The 23,851-nt window shown below is 46.9% G+C and overlaps 1 protein-coding gene across 1 annotated transcript in view; it reads left to right on the top strand.

Annotated features, from left to right (window-relative positions):
- The window catches only part of LOC119391942 (uncharacterized), a 187,517-nt gene that overhangs the window by 17,681 nt on the left and 145,985 nt on the right, over positions 1-23,851 (top strand). The window contains exons 3-5 of the mRNA XM_037659587.2: positions 5,188-5,332; positions 9,483-9,641; positions 15,435-15,655. Of these exons, the coding sequence (XP_037515515.1) occupies positions 5,188-5,332; positions 9,483-9,641; positions 15,435-15,655 (525 nt within the window). The remainder of the gene's footprint in view (positions 1-5,187; positions 5,333-9,482; positions 9,642-15,434; positions 15,656-23,851) is intronic.

Here is a 23,851-nt window from a genome sequence, read left to right as displayed (position 1 = left end):
AGAACGATTAGACACAGAGACCCGCAGTCCGCTTTTACTTAACATGCACACTGCGAATCTTTGTTGTTCAATTGCGCACAAGAGAAATGTCCCATCGGCACTACATTGCAGGGCAAGATCCAGTGCCTATATATACGGGGTGGCCGGTGAATAGTTGTGAAGCGCGAGCAGTCGTTTTTTCAATCAAGAAACTCGCTAGCAGGCGCTTCCTGCGTCGGCGTTGTCTCTCGTTGGGTGAGGGCGCGTTCTCGTTTTTTTGCGAGCTGGTAGTTCAGCGTTCATCGCAGAAAGACCGTTTCCATAGTCAACGCGCGCCGTTTGCTCTCTCACGCTACACGGCTAGCGCTGAAGCGGTGGCGCCCTCTTTTGCGCTCAAGCAAATGGACCGTCACGACAGCAGACGACGATGCACGCCGACACGCCGAGACCCTAAGGTGCTTCGCCCCTAAAACGGACCCAAGCCGATGGACGATATGGAAGAAGAACACGATACTCCAAGTGGTATACGCGAGTTTGACTGCCTGTGATGCAGGTTCTTTTTCTGTTTACGACAGCTCTCTAAGACCGAGCCTAGGAGAGCTTTATTGAGGACAAAGCCGTTGGTTTAACAAACAACACACAAAACGTTTAATTACACACTGAAGGAGAAATAACTATACACCGTTAAACACGTAATAAAAAGTTCACTGCACACATTAAAACATTCCTAAATAACAAACAGAATGCGAGTTCAAAGACCTAAACTCTAGAGTCTAGCTCTGACGCGGCTGAGCAGCGGAGCGGGGAATAATACATGTTCGGGCTCACCAACCCGCGGAGGCTTGGCTGGTGGAGTTGGCGCGTGTGGCTGGCGTTGACGAGGGCACGGTGGTTACTGGGCGACGCGCTGAGATGCCTGGAGAAACAGGCCCAGGCTCCTGGGTGCACAGCTCGGGCCCGTAGCCCAACTGCTGCTGCTTGCCTGTCGGAACCGAAATATGCAGGCCTTGGGGTGGAGTCCGGGCACCATGGCTATGGTCTCGCACGGGAATTCCATGGCAGGAAGCCACGGCCGGTTGAAGCCCTGGAGGCTCGGGTCCGCAACCCGACTGCCCGTCTTCAGCGCCCGGTCCGGTGACAACCTTCTCCGTGTATGGTTCCCTTGGAACTCCCCGGCTCTTCTTTGACCCAGGCTTTTCCTCGGTCTCGGGTCAACTTGTCCGGTCCTTATTGGCGATGCTGAAGTTTCGTGGTGCCCAACTATTGGCCCCTGGAATCTCCGCGGTGACTTCTCATTGGGCGACTTGCACGTCGAAGCTTTGCGCCACGCGCTCTCGTGCTGGACGTTTCGACGTCGTCGTCTTCGTCTTTTATTTGGCCACCGTTTGCACGCGCTAGTCTTCTCATGTCGCGCACTTTTGAAAGGCGCACACTTCAAACGCGCACCACACATCACACTGCCTCAGGAGATGGAGAGAGTTAACTACGCACCAACACCTTGCCAGGTGGCACCAGATGACAGGTGTGCGAATTGTGGACAGTGCGAGACAATTAGGTATGCTTTGTTTGAACGTGTTGCTACTAAGGGTGTATGACACCTTGTTTGGCGCTCCTTTGGACTAAGAGCCAGATCGATGTCGCACTGGAACAACGGCTTGTTTGCTCAATTGGAACCAGTGGTTAGAGGGTACGTGATCTGGAGACTCCGGTGCGAGGCATAAGCACGCCGATTACCACAGCGTGCAGCGTTCCCGGCTTTGCATAGCATCTACCAAATTGTGCTTGGATAACAAGTTTGGTGTTGATTCCTTTTGAAGGCGCTGGCACAATCGGTTTTTCGTGTTGCGTACGGAAGAACTGGCATTTCCAGCAGTGCAATACTGAGTAACGACATAGGCAACAAATTTCCTCCCCTCCCCCGCCTCCGCCCACTTTATAATTTTATTTATTTATCTATTTATTTATACATACTGCATTCCTCTTTAGGACTATGGCAGGAGCCGGGAATTTCACAGTTGTACAGCATAAAAAACAAAGTATGAGCCACACAGGAAGAAAATATAAACAAAAAAATTCGGCAGATCCCACGTACCGTGGGAGTCGACGTTATGCGAAGCATGCGGCGGGTAGATGACTGTGGCGTAACTTTTTTTTACTTAGCGACACGTTACAAAATGACGCTAAAGATTTGTATAAATTTTATGCGCACAGAGATATATGTGGAAGAGACGCATATGTGTTACATAAGCAGTTGTTTACAGTTGGGTAACGCTGCCAATGGCAACGTGGGTATTACCAACACCAGAAGCGGTAAGCTGATATGTAGTGCTTATACGTGTCCCGAGAACGCACGCACGTTTCACGAACCCGTGTGCATGTGTGCAAGAAGTTCTTCACAGTTCTTGAACAAGGGCATCATCAGCGTGATGAGTGAGCACCAGCAGCTGGTCATGACTTGTTATAGGATTCGGCCGTGATCGTGATGACGAGGGGTCCATGGGTAGTGAAGTAGGTGGTATAGTAGAGCTGTTGGAATTCGTGGATGCCTCGGTCATTTCGTCGACAAATTGTCTGTCGACAGAGCCGGCGAAATGCCGGAACCTGAAGCCACCTTTCGCGTTGATGAGGTATAGGCCGTCGAGGCTGGTAGGCCTGGATAGTGCTACGTAGACCAACATCAGTGGATGGTGTTTGTCGTATTCGTAGACTACCTGGGCGTATGTGGCCTACGTAGCCTAGTCTACAAAGCGGTAGTCAATCAATCTGGCATCATCCTCGGTCAGCATAAGGCCATCGCCCAGCCTCTTAAGAAATGAAGAAGACACTGCGTCGTTCTGGTGGAGGAAGCGCACTTTACGGTGCGGTGATGTGGATATCATATGTAACTTTCGTTAATGTATTCCTTCGGGGTCGAGCAATGCTTCACTATAGCTTGCTGAATCATAGAAATACAAACGTAATCTTTATTAGACTGCTATAAAAGCAGGGCCAACACTGGAACTACAGATGTTAGTTTGATATGACGCCTGTATAGTGGGAGTACACATCGTAGGAGTATCATGTAGTGTTTATTGCTTTCTTATAAAATTAGATAGCCAGCACCACAACCAAAATTGACCTTGCACCGATTTTACGCCTGCGTAGGCTATTTTTCCAAACCAGTTTATAGACCTGGCGTGGCACAGTGGTAGAATACCTGATTGCCACGCAGAATGGTTGGGTTCAATTTCTGCTGGGATCCTAATTTTCATTTTTTCCATTCGTTGAATCAACGCTGCCGATGTTGGTTTTCCTTAACGTGCTAGAATTTAAGTTACCAATGTCTGTTGTCGCCGTTCCTGGGTAGATATAAACTGTCAATCACCTGTAGCGCATACCCGTACACCGCGGCCCGTGGTAAACGGGTATGTGCCACACGTGTCTAGTGGAAAGGGGTTTGACGACGTACGCCACAGGATTTTAACGTTATTCATGTCATGACCCGGCAGTCATATTCGTCAAATGATCTTACCCTCCCATGCAAATTTTGGTGTACACCAAGTTAAGGAGGCGATCATGAGAGCATCCAGACGTAGGCGGCTAGATAGATAGATAGATACGTAGATAGAAACGCTCAAAGTGCCAGAGGTTCGCTAAGAAATGCTTCGCATTTAACAAAACTATCAGTATCTGTCAAGTTTCAACAAACATTCATCCAAGAGGAAGACAGCGACTAACACCAGGCAGCGAGTTCCAACGTTCAGTAGTAAAAGGAAAGAAACCATATTTAAACGCATTGGTTCGAGACTGCAAAATGTTTGGAGGGTGAAACCTCCTAGATCAGGAACGTTCGCCAAGTTTTACGCATGAAATAAGGGGACAAGAGTTAAATAAAGAGCCGATTGAATGCATAAGCTTCAGGCATTCTAAGTTGCGATGGCTGCTAAGAGTTGTTAGGTTTATATCAGATACTTTTGATCATGGAGACAAGTTGTTGTCGTAATGACAATAGATAACTCGGACTGCTTTATGCTGAACCATGTCCAACTTCTCGGTGTCTAATTTCTTATGCAGATTCCACGCCACACAGGCATACTCCAGAATTGGCCGGACAACTGATCCGTGGGTGATTAATTTAGTATGTGATGGAGCTGCGCACAAAGTACGCCGCAAATAGCCTAGCTTCAGTACTACCTATAGCCTGCTAAATAGCCTGCCTATAGTAATTTCTATAGCGATTTCTCCATAAAATATTTGTTATGAATTCCAGGGGCTTCCGAATACCCATTCCTTTGTTATATGTACAAAAAAAACATGGTTGATCCCGTTGTCATAGGAGTCGGTATAACACGAAAGTAAAACGTGTCTTCACAGACGTAGTTGAGCGTTTGTTGTGCATTGTTTCGCCCCGAGGGCGAAGGAATGAATGCTATAGCAACAAGTTGTAATGTCACGCGAAGAACGGCAAGCAGCTCGAAACTTCCAACGCGTTGCTCAAGCAGAAAGGACTCGCTGAACGAACATACACAGGATGAGCGCGAACTAACAACTGTCACAGCTCGACAGTTAAAGCGCGCTGGTCAAATACAATGGAGGACGCACGGAACGAATGCACAAGTATACACAGGTTGAGCGCGAACTCTCACAGTTGTAACTTATTTGTTTGTGAGCAGCCTGCTCCTTTCGCAAAAGCGGCCGCTGCAGTGAGCGAAATGCTCACCTTCGTGCTCTCTGTTACTTGAACGCAAACATGCGGTGAGAGCGCAAGACGTACAAGATAAGCGCGCGCGCAGGAGCGACCACGCCCTGTAGAGGCACACGCTCATCTCCACCCGGGGGGCGACGACATTTAAAGCGCGCTCTTCGAGCCCTTCGCGCCATCTCGCTAGTGATAACGAAAACACGTACGCTGATGTACCCTGATCTCTGAGTACCGCCATTGGCAAATGGTGTATATAAATAGCACGCCGTTAGTATGAAGAAGAACGTGCCGTTTGTGGCGGAGTCGTTTCGTGCTGCGCGCTGGGGATCGAGAGGGCGTAAGTTCGATTCCAAGCGACGGAACTTTTTCTTCTAGTTTTTTCTTTGCCATATGTTAGTCTTTATATTTTAGAACGTCATATCAGTGACGGAAATGCGTCAGTGGAGCCGTGGTGGACCCCGGCATAAAACACTTTCGTGTTAAAAAGCATGAGAACTAAAGTGTCATTTATGCCCCTGGATTCGCAGGCGCCACGGACCAGGCCGGCTGGCCCCTGGAGAAGGTCGGATAGTGCTGGTGTTCGAGAGCACCGATGATTCCGAGCAAAAGAAAATCGTCGACACGGCGCCGTTCAATTGGAGCGAGGCTACGCAGAGCTTCTGCTGCTATCCAGTGAGGCCTTTGCGATACCAGACGAATTAAGCATTTTTACTTGGCTTGGTCATGGGACAAAAAAGCGATCGGAACAACCGGTTAGGCTGGATGTTTCATTGTTAAGGCTGTTTAAATAAATACATAGGTAGTTCCGATTCTAAGCTGAGAAAGCGTGTTTGAATCCCACCAAGGGTATGTAGCCTCTGCTAGCGAAGCATGCTTGGTCTGTGCACATAGACTAGAACACGGTGACGTCTAAGCATGCCGCCTTATTGGACTGCCTTCATGCCAACAAGCAGTGCCCAGCGTATGCTCTGAGCTGCTGCGCCGGGGAATGCCACGCAGGGCAAAATCAAACCATGAGAAATTGTGACTGATTTTCTATGGTGGGATGTCTGCTTCGCGTTGTTGCGATATGGACATTCGAGGCGCATTTTCACCGTTGCCGTCATGTTCCGTGTAAAGTCTGTGGGAGCCACGCTCATCGCGCGGCTGGCGCGACACGTGCTGCGCACCAGCGATGCGCGTGGCGCAGACATGGGCTTCAAAAGGAGCAGCCAACGCGCCGGCCGGACAGTCAGCGGCGGACCGGCGTGCGCACGCGCGGTGTGCCCCCCCCCCCCGGCGGGGCGTATATAGGTTAGTGGGCGGTGTCATGGCCCATGAGTTCAGGTGTTTTCTTTAATGTTTCTATTAATGTTTCTGCTAGAATAAATATCTGAGTTTTTTTTTTTTGCATCGGCTGCTGCGATTCTCTGGGGGCACACATCCCGAACCCTCTCAAGTCCAAATTGATAACATTTCTCAACATGTCCTATGTTCTCTCTGCGTGTGAAAACTTGTGAAGACTTTATACGGCAGCGGCTCAAGCAGAGATGAAGCGCCCCGGTCTGCTCCGCCCGAGAAAGAACATGATGGGGTCCGCTCGGGTAGAAACTGTGGACTTCAATCAAAAGGGCGCGGCCGCACGCAGTATATCTACAGATATCAGAAGACGGCTCATAACTTTGTACGTGCTGTGCTCTTGCCGCTTACTTCGCACTGAAGCACGAGGAGAGTCAGCACGAAAACCACTTCGTTCAGTGAAGCGACCGTATTCACTTACGCCAGCGTTTTGTAGAGTAAAGCCAAGTGGGCAAATATTGAATTCTAATCGTATAATTCGATTCAACTTTCGACTAGCTAGTATTCGAAGTTTCGAATAATTCGACAGGACGAATATCTAAAACGCGACAGTGGCCAATGGCGCTACTTGGTTAGGGTGGGGTGGTTAAAACTAACGTTAACGTAATTACAGTAGGCCTTTCGTAAAACATTTACGGATATCCTGGTTCCAAAGCGAGCGCATGTTTATTTTGAACGAGATTATGCCATTTCCGCACGTAAAAAAATACCAAAAAAGAGAAAACTGTCAAGACCTTCATAACTTCGCTTCCAAGAAGGAGGCACGGACTTCTTGCGTAGTTCGGTCGCGTATACTGTCAGCGCCGTAAAACGTCCCCACCTTGGCCGGCGAAACCCTCGATGATTGGCTTCACACGTGAAAATTTGTCCACGCTGTGCAGTCACCGCTGCCGGACCGCACCACTCGTTCAGGACTCCTTTCGCTCCGGCAGGTGTTCTCAACTGCAGGAAACACCGTAACATCGCGGCGAGAACCTGAAGCCAGGTCCTGTGGAACAGCTTGTGTTCCTGCATGACAGTTTGTAGTCTTTCGGTAGCAGTCACTCAATGCGTTGTGTGCTCGAGGACATGAGCAGATTTCCTTTCTTTGTACTTCCTTTCAATTTTCAATAAAATCTTTTCTATTCGATATTCCATACTTTTGGTCACTATTCGGCACTATTCGATTCGAGATGAAATTTCACTACTCGCACACCCCTAATATTGATGCTAACCTATAACATTCAAGTCAGATGGAGTCAGGTAGTCTATATAACGCGTATAAGATGAATGAGTGTCCCCACAAAGTTAGCTTAATGCAGATACAATCAAGTTCCTCCAGCAAGACGGCGTCAAACTCAAACTTGTGTTGAATCATAATGGCCACACTCTCTCCCCTCGGTTGCCTGTCCTTACGAAAAACCGTATTGATAGGCGGGAAAATGTCGCCATCAGTCACTAGTTCATGTAACCACGTCTCAGTTATTACTGTAACGCGAGGGCCGTACTGCAGCAGTAGGATTTCGAGGTGATCGGTTTTATTCATAACACTGCGGGCATTGAAATTAAGTAGATGAAGTTGCTTGTCGTACACATACACGTTACGTCAGGTTTTTGACAGTTTAGGGACGGTGTTTTTGTAGCTGATCAGTTTAACCCATCTATTCAGCCCCTCGACCTAAAATTACATGTTCTTATCGACCTTTACTTCATCGTGTATCAGTTATCGAAGCATTCACTCAAAAACATCGGAGAGGTGGTATCTGTTCTTGTGATCTCAAGTTTATTGCTCTCTCTGTGGAGAAGCAATGTACCTACGGAGTCATTGAAGATATTGTAAATATTGCTGAGGCACTTAGTCTTGCTTCATGTAGTGTTTGATGAAATACGCTAGAAGAAGCGCAGTGGTGTTTATTCACATTCAGGTAGTAAATGCTTACATTCGCTATTTATATAGTTATTGCAGGTAGCAACTATCGAGTTCACAACTTTAAAGGGAGACTAAAGAGAAACACATGAAACGGTTTAGATCGATAAATTTTGCTCTGAGAACGCTAATACCGTTAATTTCGCCATGACAGGTTTGTTAATAGAGGAGAAAATCAAGTTCAAAGTTTCATGTGTAAACTTCGCGCCGAAATCTCCCCGCGTGCCGTCACAGATTATGGTATTTATCGTATTTTGGCGCCATTGGCTCAACAATATTACCCCAAACTTGGTATGTTAAGTCCATGGCCCCCTCAGAGGACAATGTATTTCATTTTTACCGATTAGGAACTACGTAGTCCCGTGGCCCGTGGGCAAAATGCCCACGGGCGGCAGGGGAGGTCTCGGAGAGGGGAGGCTGCGTGGCATATATCTTGACATATATCAGCGGGCGCCCCATACCTTTGTATGGGCTCTCTCATACTCACCGCTTTGCATTAAAGCGATGTACAGAATGAAGGTGGCTTCGGTCGCTGCAGAGGTCATGATTTCTTACGTCAGCGTTTCGTTGAGTTGCGCCATATTAGATCCCTGAAGAGTTAGCTGCTAGCTTTACTTAATACTGGTTTCCAATTTGTTGCTATCGCATGCATTCACTGCATCGCCCTTGCTGTGAAATTGTCCTTTTTCGTCACTCGTGGCGGTAGCCCTGCCTTCTAAGTGACATAAAAAACCACGAACTCGCCCAATCCACCTTCATTGTCAGTTGTAAGTTAATCAGCACTAGAAGGGTCGATAAAGTTATGATGCTAAACATACGATCAATGTTGCAGCAATAATAATAATAATAATAATAATAATAATAATAATAATAATAATAATAATAATAATAATAATAATAATAATAATAATAATAATAATAATAATAATAACTCATGTCGCATCAAAATCACAACATGAGTTGAGAGAAACTTCAGTAGGGGTTTCCGGGTTATTTTCAACCCCCTGGATTTAATTAACGCGCACCGAGATCTAAGGATACGGGTGTTCTTTTAATTTCGCCATCTTCTAAATGTGACCGCAGTGGGTGGGGATCGAAGCGGCGCCTTAGAGCATCGCGACACCTTATGTGCTAGCTACCACGGTGGCTCATCAGTGCTGTACTACCAACTGAAATGTGAATGAGAAAAACCCGCGCTTATATATGTTACTACGCCATTGACAACATAAGTCATTATTGCCGAACTGAGCAGATTTTTTTTCACGATAGAAACACATTGGTTGTCCTGCGACACTATATAAAATCGGACACTGCGCCTTATCAGCGTGGATAAGTGACATTTATAAAAACGTGTTTTTGCGGATAAATTTCAATTGGTAGAATAGCACTGGTTCTGAGTGTTAACGTCCCTCTGTCGTCGTCGACAATTGCCGTTTGACTGGCAGTAAGCTTCACATCAGCCAAACAAAATACCTCTGAAAATATGATCACGGAACAGTAGGTTATCTTTACGTCTGTTGGAAAATTCGCTCACGGCTACGTGAAGGATGTGTCTGACCGACGGCGCTCTACTCACAGCTGAAGGTGTTCGTGCCGAGGGAAGCTGGCCGGCCACGCTGTCGCTGGGTGTGCCCGATCGTGTTCGGTGGTGGCCTAGTGAGTGGAGACACCGTCCACATTGACGTCACTGCAGCCATCGGGACATGTGTACTGCTCACGAGTCAGTCCTACCCTAAGGTGAGATTACGTTGCGTTCGTGTGTTTGATGTGATGAAAAAGTTGGATAAGCCAAACGTGACGAGAAGGACTTGAAAAAAAAAACAAGCTTTATTACTTACGAAGCGAGGAGTTCTTGAACAATTTTTTGACGGCTATGAGGAGTTTGTAGGAACAATACACGTGTGCAGCATTAGCGTATACGTTACAAAGTACACGTACTGAGGAACCTGATACACAGCTACTGAAAAATTTTCATAATACAACAGAAACTTTTGTGCCCAAATTTCGAAGTGTAGTACGCTAGAATGGTTCTTAGGAAAAGTTTCACCGAATCCTGGAGCAGGGTATAATGTCAGCGAAGGCGGCTTTCTGACGGCAAAACACACACACACACACACACACACACACACACACACACACACACACACACACACACACACACACACACACACACACACACACACACACACACACACACACACACACACACACACACACACACACACACACACACACACACACACACACACACACACTCGAAAGAAAAGGTTTGTGAATTCGGAGCAATTATAATTTGCAGCAAAGCGGAATAACGTGTAGTATATCGTCACGTTGTCTTGACGTTGAAGAAGGCAGCAGTCGGCGTCTTCAAGACGAAAACTCTTTATTTGGGCGAACCTGTGCCCGGAAAATGAAAGGGACAAAGTACGAGGGATTCCACCTGTACACTTGATAGCGGCAAGCACAACGTCGGTGTCGAGTAATCTGATCTGCGGTAAGGCGCGTTGGCATGTATACATGCTGCATCGAACATTCGAGTCTTATCGCTGGTGGCCGACCTAGTTCCAGGATAAACTGAACTGGTCGCGTTTTCGTGCTCAAGCCTATCAGAAGATTCTGAAATAATCTGGAAGGTTCCCAGACACTGGGGCGCGGTTTGCGCAGGACAGTGATTATACGACCAGTTACATAAGGCAATATCTCCATTTCAGCTTGCCTAAATGTATGCGTTATTTACGAATGCGAGCAGGATTTCCAAATGTGTGTGTTGAGAAACTCCGAAAATCCTCAAAGATATGCTGCTCGAGTTGCTGCACTAGCAAAAGTAACGTAACGAAAACGACAACAGAATATTATTGTGCATACATAATATGCCCTACAGCTAATAACATTAAGGGTTAGAACAACAGAAAGATTACCTAGTTTGTAAGCGTTCATTATCAAAGAAGGTAAATTGTGCTAACGGACACAAGAGAACAAGAAAACACAATCGGGTTTATATGCTTCCATCTCCAACACAACTACACGTTTACGTTGCCTTGCTCTCTTGTGTCCGTGTTTGAAGGCTTTACGTTGTTTTGTAATTAATATTGGAGGGAAGACAAAATATATCCACGCAGAATTCCGTTAGCAGTTGTCCAAGTCCCGAGTTTCCGTAACGGCGCCCTTAACAGCGTTGCCTTCGTAATAACACCACGTTTAGCGTAGAACGCATGCGCAGAACTTCTGTCCATGCGCTATAAGCTTAACATGGCGTTCCTGCGTATAAAACGCACAGAGTAAACTTGACAGTGATACGCAAGCTTTACAGCCGGAAACTTGATGGCTCCTCCAACGTTGTTTTTAGGGTGGCATCAACATGCCGTCTTGTTCTAGCGGTTGTCAGCATCTGGAAAGGCGCAAGGAAAGACCCATCCACATGTTTGGCAACGAAATTTTCGCAATGTTGGAATTTTCCTGATGCCTACCGTCCTCGGCCGTGTCGCCTTGACGTCTTGTTCTAGTGGGTGCTTTTATTCTGCCAGCACGAAAAATTTCGAAGAAGCCGTCATGGAAAGTGTTCTTACTTTACCTTTACCGCCGGTGAAACGCACTCATATGGTTCAGATACATTGCAACGACGAAGGCGAGAGCTGAAAAATACAGGATGTTTTTATTTCTCTTTCAGAAAATACAGATTTTTGTAAAATTGCTGTGACAGTCAGGCCTCTGTCCTTTTCGCAAAGGAAATCTACGCCGAGGCGGAAGAATGCTTCCGCACCTAACGTTCCACTGATATCAGTAGTTAACAGAAACTCATTAATTAACTTTTTCATTATTACCTTCAGAACAGTCATTTATGTTGAACAGTTGCAGGATGTGACAATTTTTGTGGTAGCTATTTTTTTACCAAAAATACACACGTAAATACCTAAAATGCACACGTAATTTGAGATATTAATCATCGAAATTCAAGGGCCCGATTCCAGCGATACCGAAACTGAGCCCGCCGGGCGCGCAGGAAATGCGGTAGCTGTGTCACGTCAACCCGGAAGTTCATGTGACGAACACTGAAAAAAAGGCGCATCGCAGCAAAATCTGGTCAGGAAAAGTGGCAAGTTGACTGAAATGCGCAAGTGTGCCGCTTATGCTTGACATCTGGTGTGTAGTGCTTATCTGTTTCTTTCATGCCGTACTGAAGAAAACGGCAATCTACACCTTTTCGTTCACTGTACAGCGTAAAACCGGGCGCCAACACAGCGGCCCTGCTTCTCACAGACAGGCGAAAGAGTTCTTTGCAATTCAGAATTCCGCAAAGAAGAAACCGATAAGCGCTACACACCAAACGCAAGGAATAAGCGGTCCACTTGTGTACTTGCCGTTTTTCATGTCGTTTTTACTGACCAGAGTTTGCTGCGACGCGCGTTTTTTTTTCAAAGTTTGTCACGTGAACTTCCGCTGGGACTGGACACAGCTACCGCATTTTCTGCGCGCTCGGCGCTCTCAGTTTCGGTATCGCCAGGACCGGGGCCTTGAATTTCGATTATTAATATCTCAAATTACGTGTAATTCGGGATTTAAAAAATACGGGTGCGTAATATATTGTCACGTCCTACAACTTTTCAAAATAAACGACTGCCGTGAGAGTAATAATTAAAAATTACTGAACGAGTTTTTCTTAATTGCTCATTTCAATGTAACTTTAAGTGCGGAAGCGGCTTTCAGCCTCGGCGCAGGGTTAGGTTGCGAAGACGACAGGGGCCTGACGGTCATGTTGTTTTTATAAAAAATTTGTTGTCTAAAAAAAGAACACCCCAGAAGGCCGACGACGCGGCGGTGAGGCTTGACCTTCCCGTCCCGACGTGGGAGCGGCCCGCGGTCCTCTGTCAATAAGAACTGGGGGACGATTTCTCCAGGAACCCGATAAAGCTCACTACCTGACTATCTACCCTCTACATAAAGGCGCATGTTTTATATGCCTCATGAAAGAGAAAAAGTGACAAAAAAGAAAAAAAAGAAAAACAAAAAACAAACAAACAAAACATGGCTGATCCCTCCGCCATAGGAATCGGTATAACACAGAAGTGAAACGTGTCTCCACAGAAGTAGTGCTTATTGTGTAATGATATGCGAGAGCTTGTACAATTTGACATCTTAACCGCACATAAGAAACGAGGACAGAGGGAGGTACGACGACACAGGCGGTATATTGAAAAGTTGTAGGACGTGGCAGTACACCGGTATTTTACGGGTGCGCAGTATGTAAAGCAATAACGAAGACGATCACAAGAGACGCCATGAAAAGGTTCTTCCGAGCGGCGCCGGCCGCGCTTGGAGAGCATGCAAAAAAGGGGGCGATCGAGTGACCGGGCATCCTGGCGTCCGCCGCGGTGGATCAGTGGCTGCTGACCCAAACAAAGGTCGCCCGTTGTATCCCAGCCGTGGCGTTCGCGTTTTGGTGAATGCGAAATGGTATAGGCGATGCGCAAAGCGCCGACGACGCCATCTGCCACCACGGCTCGGAAGCGCTGACGGGTCCCGGCGAGCAGTGTCCCCGCAAGCGTCTACGCGAGTGCACGGATGGATGTCTTTTCATCGTGATTTAACGACTCTGTCGGGCCTCAGCGATGTCGAAAAATAACTGCTGCGTTGTCGGCTGCTCAAACACACAGAAGAAATCGCCAGGAACGCACTTATACAGGTTTCCGGTGCTATTTCATGAGCGAGAGCGACGGCGGCGGTGGATTGCGGCTGTACGACGTAGAAAGTAAGCAATCGCGCTTTGTTTACAGCAGTGTTAGAACGATTACCGCGTTTTTATTTCTCCATTTACGTCGCTACGTCTTCAGCGAACGCTACTACGTTTACACCTGGTCGCCTCGGCTGCATTGTAGGCGCTACAATGCACATGAGCTGGTTATTACTGATAAGACGCGATGCCTAGGATCTCTTGAAAAACGAATGGCGCGAAGCGCAATGCCAGAGAATGTGGGGCAGGTGACGGCTCCTTTACAAAAGCACCATGGAATCACACGTGTGCTGCACGAAATGGGCTGCATTCTACCCAGGGGCGTAGCCAGAAATTTTTTTCGGGGGGGGGGGGGGGGAGTGTTCAACTATACTTTATGTATGTTCGTGCGTGCGTTTGTATGTGTGCGTGTATAAATACGCAAGCAAAACTGAAAAATTTTGCGGGGGGGGGGGGGGGCGTTGAACCCCCGACCCTCCGCCCTTGGATACGCCCCTGATTCTACCTAATGATGGCACTGGAATGTGATCACCGGTACCTGCGTACGGCTCACAAAGGAGGTGGCTGGATAGGATCCACTGAGAGGATCCCATTGGCACGTCGGTAACGTGATAATGCAGACGCTGCGTGGCGGCACAAGCGGCGCTTCTGCAGCCCGACCGCACTCACCCGCTCCCTAAAAAAAGAAAAAAATAAAGAGCATAAACAAGAAACAGCTCAATTCGCTTAAGGAAGGTCGAAATAGTAAGAGAACGCCTGCTTTCACTTATAGACAACAAAATATTTTTTTTTCAGCGAAATTACAGGGGGTCGACGGACATGCACCCACGTTCTTATCTGAACACACACAGCAAATACGTGGCCAAGCTGCTATGACAAGCTAGGTGACCACCAGCTCCGCAGTGACTCAGTGCCTGTGCCACTAGCGCAAGCTGCCTACATATTTTACAGCGAAAGCTGTTATGAGATCATTTCACCGGCCATTTTTGGCGCCGTAGTTGTCCGCCGCCGCCGCCGCCACCGCCGCCGGTGTCCGTAACCAGTATCGCTCGAAATAAGAAAAAAAAACGAAATAAGAAAAAAATTCCAGGATGGAACGAGGTTCCAACCTGGGCCCTCTGAGTGGGAGCCCAGTATTCAACCTCTGAGCGATGCCGGTGCTTGAAACTGCTTTACAAAAAGGTCCTATACAGGCTTCATGTCGGGAAGGAACCACATTAGCATATGCAATATAGCGTGGTAGAAGAGTAAAATATGCACATAGCATCGCACAACGCGATGTTGCCGTATCCTTTCGGGGAAGTTTGACGACGCCCGGGTCATCGAGACGGAAGGCAACCACACAAGAAGGCAGTTCTTGGAATCCTGGCATATCCAAACAACACCGGGAAATGTCAACCGCTCAACTGGAACCTTGCCGAGTGTGTACGTGCACGTTCTACGGAACCAGTGGAAGAAACACCGCGGCAACAGAACGGCGGGAAGAAGGACGATGGAGAGGGGGACACCACCAAAGAATCTCGCTAGCTTCGGAGCCGGCCGAATAGTCACCCTTGAGGAAGGGACCGAATCGGTCCCGAAACGTCGGGTCAGTTTTATAGCTTTTAAAGTTTAACTTTAGCAAAGTGGCTGGAGAGTTTATTATTTTTCGTATGAACTACATCAATGAGTTTATGTAAAAGTGCACATTCAGTTACGAGTCCGGGACAACCAGTCTTTCTTCTATTTTTCTTCATAGATGCTCGAAGCAACGCATTCCGCTCTAGTCTGTTCCCGGTGTCGCGTCCTTTGTTCACCACCAGGTATACCAGTCGAAGCCTGGAGAGCGGTCTGTGCAGCGCTGTGCCTACACTGTGCAAGATGGCGCCCTGCTCTGTGTGCTGCCCGATATAACGATGTGCTTTGCGGACGCCTCATTTGAGCAAACGCAGATAGCGCACCTTTCGATCGAGGCCAACATTGTCCTGCTGGATTGGTACCTCGCTGGACGCGTGGCAAACGGCGAACGATGGGCGCTGGCCAGGTACGTTCACTTGCTCCGACACGGCTCACTCGAAGCGTAAAGCCGAAGGTCATTGCGTCACTCTTTTCACGACCAATGCCAAGGCAACAGCCCAATTTACGGATCATATCTGCTTTATTTTGATGAAACTACAAGGGCGTTGGTATTTACTTATACAGGGTGTCCCTACTATCACGCAGCAACATTTAAAAAAAAATGAGGTACGGCGTTATGCGAAGCAAATCAAGTACATCTTGTTCCCAGTAGACCAGAGTAGCCATTATTAATTTTTTCGTCAATGACACATTATTAATTTGTCACAATTATATTTGTAACTCGAGAAATACTCATCAAGTATGAAAATGTAAATGAGGCACGTGTAGGCCCATGTTCAAATTACATCTAACTTGGCTATTATCAACAACGTACTAATTGCGTGCTCATTTTCTTTCCTGGATGCTAATGAAAGCCCGTGAAATGTGAAAAAATTACACGTGACTGCACTCCCATCCGCAAAAGAAAGCATCGCCTTCAAATTGCATGCAATAACCGCTTTGCCCGTTGTCCGCTACCAGAGACAGTGACTTTGGCAAACGTGGAGAGCAAATGGCAACAATAGCGGTCGCAATTTTGCCGGGATTCCTTTCCCTCGGTTCTACTTCACTGTCACTATGCATATCTCACGGCCGACTGTTCTTATTCATAACACGGCTGCAGCGCTGGTCTGGCAACGGCCGACATCAAAGCGACGCGCTTCTTCGGGCGGTGAGTGGCAGAGAGCGCTTTCGTCCTTTCTGCATTTTTTTCATTGATACTGGCTACCTCACAGTCAGGGCCGGATTAAAAGTGCGGAGGGCCCGGTTAAAAAAAAATAAGGGGGGCCCCTCGCCCCGCCCCCTTTCTTTCCCGCTTTGTCATCTTCGCATGCTTGAGACTTGACGTTTTTTAAATTTAGCTGCAAAGACACAAGCCCTATTTATTCTAAGCCTCTCCGGAGTGTTTAATATCACCTGGGTGTTTTCTTGCGGAGCACGTGGAGAGATTGTCATTGTAATAATTAACTATACCAGGAGACGAAGACACATGGACAGCATTGAGATTTGTCTGGCTCGTTGGATCATACTGAAAGAAGACTAAACTGTACGAGAAGTTTAGACGAAAAGAAGGAATGCATACGACACTTAGAAGTGCAGTCCAAGCGCCGTGTGTGTTTCTTCCATTCGTCTTAACCTGTAGCGTTGCCTACCCTTATTTCAAGAGAGGTCATCTTTCCTCGAAAATCAGAGAGCGCCTTTGTGAAAACTAGCTTCCTCTATCTGCTTCAGCTTCACTGATTCGGTAGCGCACGCTTTGGTTGCCTGCGTGCGAACACTGTCGAAGTTGACAGGTGGGCCTTTTTCAGAAACTGTTCGCACGTACTTACAGTAAATACGCTACCAGTCGTCTAGCTACTTTTGATTTCATACAACACACATTTAAGCTCTTCTAAGGCAGCATTTCGATATAGTGCTATTATGCATATTGTATATGCCTACTGATCACAACAAGTAATACAGATGGTTTAAAATTAAAATATTTTCAATATGGAAAGGGGGTGGGCCAAATCTTTCGGAAAAGGTGGCGCCTATAAAAAATGAGATCCATGTAGAACTTTCACAAAAACGTTTTTAATAAGACTCGAAAAACGACGACACATATGTTCATTTATGCACAAATCGTTCGCTTTTAAACATGTAATAGGGTTACATTTTTGCAGGCAATATTCACTGTCATAGGGCTATAGGAGAAGGAAACACATTCATTGCACACATCTTTTCTGCGGTTAAACTGCGGAATATCTTGATATTTTTACGAAATATTTCTTCTTAAACGCAGTGTAGAAAATTGGTGAACCCTTTCGCAGCAATGCAACCTTGAAATGGGGCGTGTATACCTATTAACATGTTCTCTGTTTTCACTATTCTTTTAAGTATATAGAGAAAGAAGGTATGTACGTTTCTACAAGCGGTTTCGTGCCTTTTGCTGAGACAGTTTGTTGATGAGCTCTTCAACATTTGCCCTCCTAAGAACCTCCGTCTCTACGCTCAGCAGTGACAAATCACTGAGCCGGCTGTCGGCCATCGTTGATCGAAGCCTGTTTTTGATCAATTTCAGTTTGCTGAATGATCGTTCACCAGTGCAATTTGTGACCATTAAGCACAAAAAAAAATTCTAAGAGCTACATGGACATCAGGAAAAGAACCTTCAAGCTTTTCGCGAATTAGAAGTTTCAGCATGTCTGCCACAGAAGAACAACCTTCGTTGCTCGCATATGAAATGAACTGCTCAAGCTCATCGGGAAATGTGTTAGCCAGATCAGAAGGGTACTTTTTCACGAGGTCCATTGCCTGCAGGCGTCTCTGCGCTGGTGAAAAACATTTCCAGTCTGTAATAACAGCAAACTGCGAGCAGACCTCGGTGTAAGCATTTAAGCGGGACGCATTTAAGCATTTAAGCATTTAAGCGGGAGATTGTCAATAGTGACAAAGAAGGTTTCACAGCGGAATTTTGCGGAAGGATCTTGTGGCTCTGGCGTGCTTGTGCCTGCAGTGCTGTCCTACAGTGTATAGATTGCTTTCGCTTTCTCTGCGAGCTTGTTTTGTACGAAGCGTTGTCGCAAGCTTTTCAATTTTGTCAAAACTCTCTCTTAAGCTGGATACATAATCACACAATGATTTCATCAGGCTGACGGCAGCATTCAATGAAAGTGTGGGACTCTGAAGTGCCTTGCTGGTGGCGCTGAAGCGCTGCAATTGCTCTATTCCAAAACTCGGCCATCAGCGCGGTTTCCAATGTTGGCATTGCCTTCAGCAAAGATTTTGCCTCGTGCTTCGTTTTTGCTCGTTCTTGAGGATCTTCGGATAGTTCATTCAAGGCGGCTTTGATTTCCTTAGAACCTGCCACGAGAGCCCTCGTTGCATCCGCTCGCGCTGACCACCGCGTGTCTGAGATTTGCTTTCGGATTACCGCTGTGGCGTTTTGTTTAAAATGAGCCTGGAGTACAGCCCAGCGACGAGTGGACGCGGTAAAGAAAACGTATATACGTTGTACAAGCCCGAAAAAACTAACGGCTTGCCCACAAGAATCTACTGCATGGGCCCCGACCAGATTAAGAGAGTGAGCAACACAAAGGTTGAAATTTGCTTGCGAATTGATTTTCTTCAAATGAGCCTGCATGCCAGAGTATTTTCCAGCCATATTGCTCGCGTTGTCGTATGACTGGCCACGACAGTCTTGGAAGTTAACTTCAACATTTGCTAAGAGGTCGAGCGTTGTCTTCGCGAGACCTTCCCCTTTGTGACTGGTTATGGGCAAAAATCCGAGAAAATGTTCTTCAGGCTCATCGTTAGCAACGTAGCGAACGACCACTGTAAGTTGATCCCTGCGACTCGAATCAGGTGTAGAATCAACTGAAAGAGAGAAGTACTTGGCACTCTCAACCGCGCAAGTGATTTTTTTTTTCGGACTTCAGCTCCGAGGGCTTCTACAACCCATTCCACAATAGTTGAGGAGAGGTAGGATGTTTTTCCACGTCCAAGGTTCCCAAAGTTCTTTATAAACGAAAGGATCAAACTTGGCGATTAGTTCAAGACATCCAAGGAACTTGTTCTGCAAGGAACAAGGTTCTGAGCCCTTGTTCTGCAAGGAACATTACCACTGCAACTACGCGGTGAAGAACATTTCTCCAGTAAGTTGCCCGCTCCGAGCAGTGCTCTTCAAAGGAGGGAAAACAGCGCGAATCTTTGGACGAACACAAAAGGGAGACAGACGACGACAGGCGCTGACTTACAACTGATCTTTATTTCTGTGAAGAAGGCACATTTATACCATGTCACTGTACACACACGAGACTGCCATTAATGTGCTAACATCCCTGTGACATCGACATCACCGCTCTTCAAAGGATCGAATGACCGACGTTCTGAGAGAACGTCGCTTGCACAGGCCAAGCACGCATTGTCTATGACACTCATTTTCCTCGTGTGTCTGTAACTTTGCATATGCCTTGTTCCATGAACTGAACCCATCTGGTTCCGAAAATTGGTCCTTTCTTGCTGACATCAGAGTACAGGGAAAGCAATATACAGATCATTTGGAAGGGCTGTGCAGCAGCCATTCGCGCAAGACTACTTCGCCGCTGGTGCGGGGAGCATAGAACATTTCTTGCTTGAAGTGGCGGTGGTGGCCCTTCGGTGCCGCGTCAGTTGGCTGAAAGTACCGCTTCGAGCGAGAGTAATCACCCTGCATGTTTCTAGCATTTTCACATACATCCTGGGTTTGTGCCACCCAAAAGTTGACTGGCTACGCGCAGAGGAAACCAGTCCGCAGGATCCATAGACATGCAAGGACGCTCATCAGGCAATGGCTGATCTGTCTCAGTCGGGCTGCTCGTCCCTGGAGAACTGGGCTTCACGCAGTGTGCGATGAATTTGGTTCCCCGACCATGCTCGTCGAGGCTGTTGGCTTTAAAGCCATTGAAGAGAGCACCTCGACTGCGCCTGCTTGGGAACAAACAGTTTCGCTGAGCGCACGGTCTGCTGGGTCACCTTCACTGGTCTCATTGGTCGACGGATTACTGGCCGAGCTCTTGTCACTGGTAAAATAGCTAGAAAGCTTAGGCATTTTTCCTAAAGTGTCGCTGAGGTTTTTTTTTCCTCCGTTGCCAAATGGCGCTTTCGAGCGCCAGAGAACTCCTTTTTCCGTGGCATGGTACAGTAACAGAGCCTGCAAGCCAAGTTTATGATCTATAAGTAACTTATTCAAAGTGTGCTTTTCTAGAAATAATTTTTACTAAGGGGGACAATGAAGAATACTCTCAAAACAAATTTATGAGTAACATTACGGTAGTTGAACAAGACAATGAAACGCTGCCGAAGAAATCTGATATTGGCGATAACTCACTGACGAGAGTTTATCGCGTAGTTTGGGTTTCTGCTGCTTCCTGTCTACCGATTACTCTCTCGACATGATCTGGATCTGTCTACAATACGAAGGAAGTCCACAGAATAAGAAGATACAGCCTGAATTGACTTTACAATAAGATCTCTATATCATTATGGTTCACATACCTTCGCAGCGGGTGGCATTCTCAAGCGTTCTGGTTCAGGTGAATATTACAGCGATGCTCGCTCATTCCAATGAATGGTCACCGACAGTCTCCATAGGTGGCAAAAATAAAACACAAAATGTCGAAGCTTGGCGAAATCGGCCGCTCTGAATAAGTTAGTAAGAAAAGCTCGTACTTGCTTATTCATAAAATTGATTGATAATGACGGAGGCAACACAAGAGCAAATGCACCCACTTAGTTCGCAATGAAAGCATTCAAATGCTAATCCACTGAATATTATTTAAATATTCCCAAGGGTCTCGCAAAGATGTTGGTAGTGCCTCAATCTTTGCAAAGTAACGAAAATAGAAGCTCTGCAACTCTCGCACGAAACGTGCACACTGTACCTGTTAGCCATCTTAAAGTGCCCAAATATAAGAAATGCGCTTGCAGTTGTTCCCAATACTCGCACGAATGTAAATTTTGAAGCTCTTACCTTTAAGGTCAGCATATCCGATTGTTCTGCAGTGACAACGACGAGTACAGAGCTCCAGAGCGTGAAGGCGCACGAAATTACTTTAACCGAAGAATGCGTCATAAGAGCCGTGCTGCCTTGTGGATCGTTGAGCGCGGCAGCGGTGTTATGTGATCTCGAACAAGCTGCGCGCATCCGGTCGGCTCGAGAAGCATCATGTTCACCTGAGACGCCCGTGGTTGCATGTGCTATGCAGCAGGGCTGGGCAGTATCGCGATACAATAGTATCGCGATAGTATTTTAAAGATACGTTTGAGTATCTGTATTTCTGTATCGAGATACATTTGAAAAATGTATTTGTATCTCAGTAGTGAAATACATTTACGATGTATCGTTTGTATCGCGATACTATGCGGGACACAAGCATCTCGTTACATCTTTTTTTTTTTTTGTCGGAAATGAGCTGAGGCATGTTTCCGAAGAGGGAATGAGTTTCCTTTTGTTTGTTTCTGTGCCAAGACAGGCAAAGGCGCGCCGCCGGTCGCCGACAGAAAGGGCGGCCGTGGTTTCCCCTCATGCACAGAATGGCCCATGTGGTAAAGCCCGCGACGCCACAGACAGCAGAATCGCGAAGTCAGTGTTGTCGGCCTCTGCCGACGAAAGTCGCTGTCTCTCAAGGCCAGTGCAGCACGCCTAATTTTTTTCGGGTGGCAACCGATTACTTCGTGACCCCCCGCGCGGATACCGCCTTGGACCAGAGGCTTTGCAATGCTTCGCGTGCGTTCAGTTCTCAAAGCGGCGGCACTTCGAAAAGCAGTTCCCGTTGTCGCGGCGGGCGGAAGTGACTAGAAGATGGCTATCTTTGTCGCACTTTCAGCCACCTCTCCAGCGTGTCGGGGTGCGTTCCTAATTGACCACAAGCGTGAAACGGTCTTTTGTGGTACGAGGCTGCCTCACCGCAGGAGCCGACTTCGCCTGTTGCGGCTTGCTGAAATGGGTGCTGGTAGAGTCGGTGGTGGTGACAGCTTTATCGAAGAGTGACCCCTTCGGCCCAGGCGACGAGTGCTTGCTGTAGTTTGCGATGGGGCGCTCTGAGCAGCTGTCTTTGTTTCCACGCCTGTTTAGAGAGATGGCGTGAGCAACTTGGGAGGACTTAAAGCCTCTCAACCCTAAACAACGTGATTTTAGGAAGCCAATGTTTGAATTGTGCAGTTTTGACGTATTGAGTTCCATTGCGCGTAGGTAATTATGGCCGGCCTATATGGGCAGCGGAATCCTCAGCCGTCTGGCCGGGCGCCGACCAGGCCAGCCGACTGAGGATTCCGATGATGGGGACCGACTTCGGCTTCTGAACGGTCAGAACAACCCGCGTGAGGGCGGAAGTGTTTCGGTATCTAGGTGGCCCAAGAAGAGATATCGCCACGCTGCAGGGCTACCCGGCTATGAAGGCGGTATTTATTCACTATAACAGGAATTTGCGCTCGTCTGCAGCGGTGTAGAGGGATTTTTCTTCTTTCGCAAGTCTTGTGCTGAGGCCGAACCGACACTGTCTAGAAGACAGCCTGTTTGAGATGCTAGCTCACACAGCAATCTTCTCAGCAACGCAGATCTTATGTGCAAAATAAATGCATACTTTTTTTCAGTTCACTTGTGTTCAATAGTGATTCGAGTGATTTGCTTAAACTGTGCTGTTTCTAGCATAGCTCATTTTGTTGTCACGAAGTATCTTTATTTCGGTATCTAATGCTTGTTACTCTTGCTGTGAAACAGTGTACTTTTTATTGCAGTTGATATGTGTAATTATGCCATTATTACTAATTATGTGCTTTGTAACCCCCCCCCCTCTGTTTAATTCCTAATGGCACTGAGGGTACTGTAATAAATAAATAAATGAACTGAAAGTATCAATGCGCTGCAACTTTACTTACAACATTATGCTGCACTTATAAATGTCTTTGCAGAGTATGAGCATCCGTGAAATGAAAAAAGTATTCCAGTATCTGTATTGCTGTATCTGTATTCCGGAATACTTTTTTCGTCTTATTGCGAAAGTATCTCCGAAATATCCCGTTACGTTAAAGGCAAATGTATCTCAGTATCTGTATTTTAGGCGTCCAGTCCATGTATCTCGATATCTGTATTCCGGAATATTTTTCTGAGTATCTCTGCCCAACCCTGCTATGCAGGGCGTTGCGTAAAAGAAGTTCAAAAGTGATGGTCGATTGAGGACCCCCACCACAACTCTCAAGCAATTGCGGTGAGGGCCTGCTGGGGGCCAGATAGTGGATATATGTTGTAGATATTTCCTGTGCACAACCTTTACCAAGTGATAGTCTCAAGTTTCCCTATATAACCACCAAGCAGGAATTAAGACAGAACGGCAATGCCAGAAGCGAAGAATCAAACCATTACTCCTTCGGAGTCCTTGCATAATCAGGAAGTTCCTTGACATACAAATATTTCATGGTGCGTTGTTTACACTATAATGAAAGCATACTATAGCATACCTATGCGACAGCTTCTTACCGGTTATTTTCATTCAGCGCATTAAACGATATTTCAAACAGGAACCACTCTCTATGCGCCTTCGCATTGCGTGTTGGACTGTAGCTGCTAAAATCCTCGTCAGGCTGCTATATGTGTCCATCCGCTGGA

This window comes from Rhipicephalus sanguineus, chromosome 4, assembly GCF_013339695.2.
Source record: "Rhipicephalus sanguineus isolate Rsan-2018 chromosome 4, BIME_Rsan_1.4, whole genome shotgun sequence".
NCBI lineage: Eukaryota > Metazoa > Arthropoda > Arachnida > Ixodida > Ixodidae > Rhipicephalus > Rhipicephalus sanguineus.
Note: the sequence above shows the minus strand (reverse complement) of the source record. Positions and strands in the feature narration are given on the sequence as shown.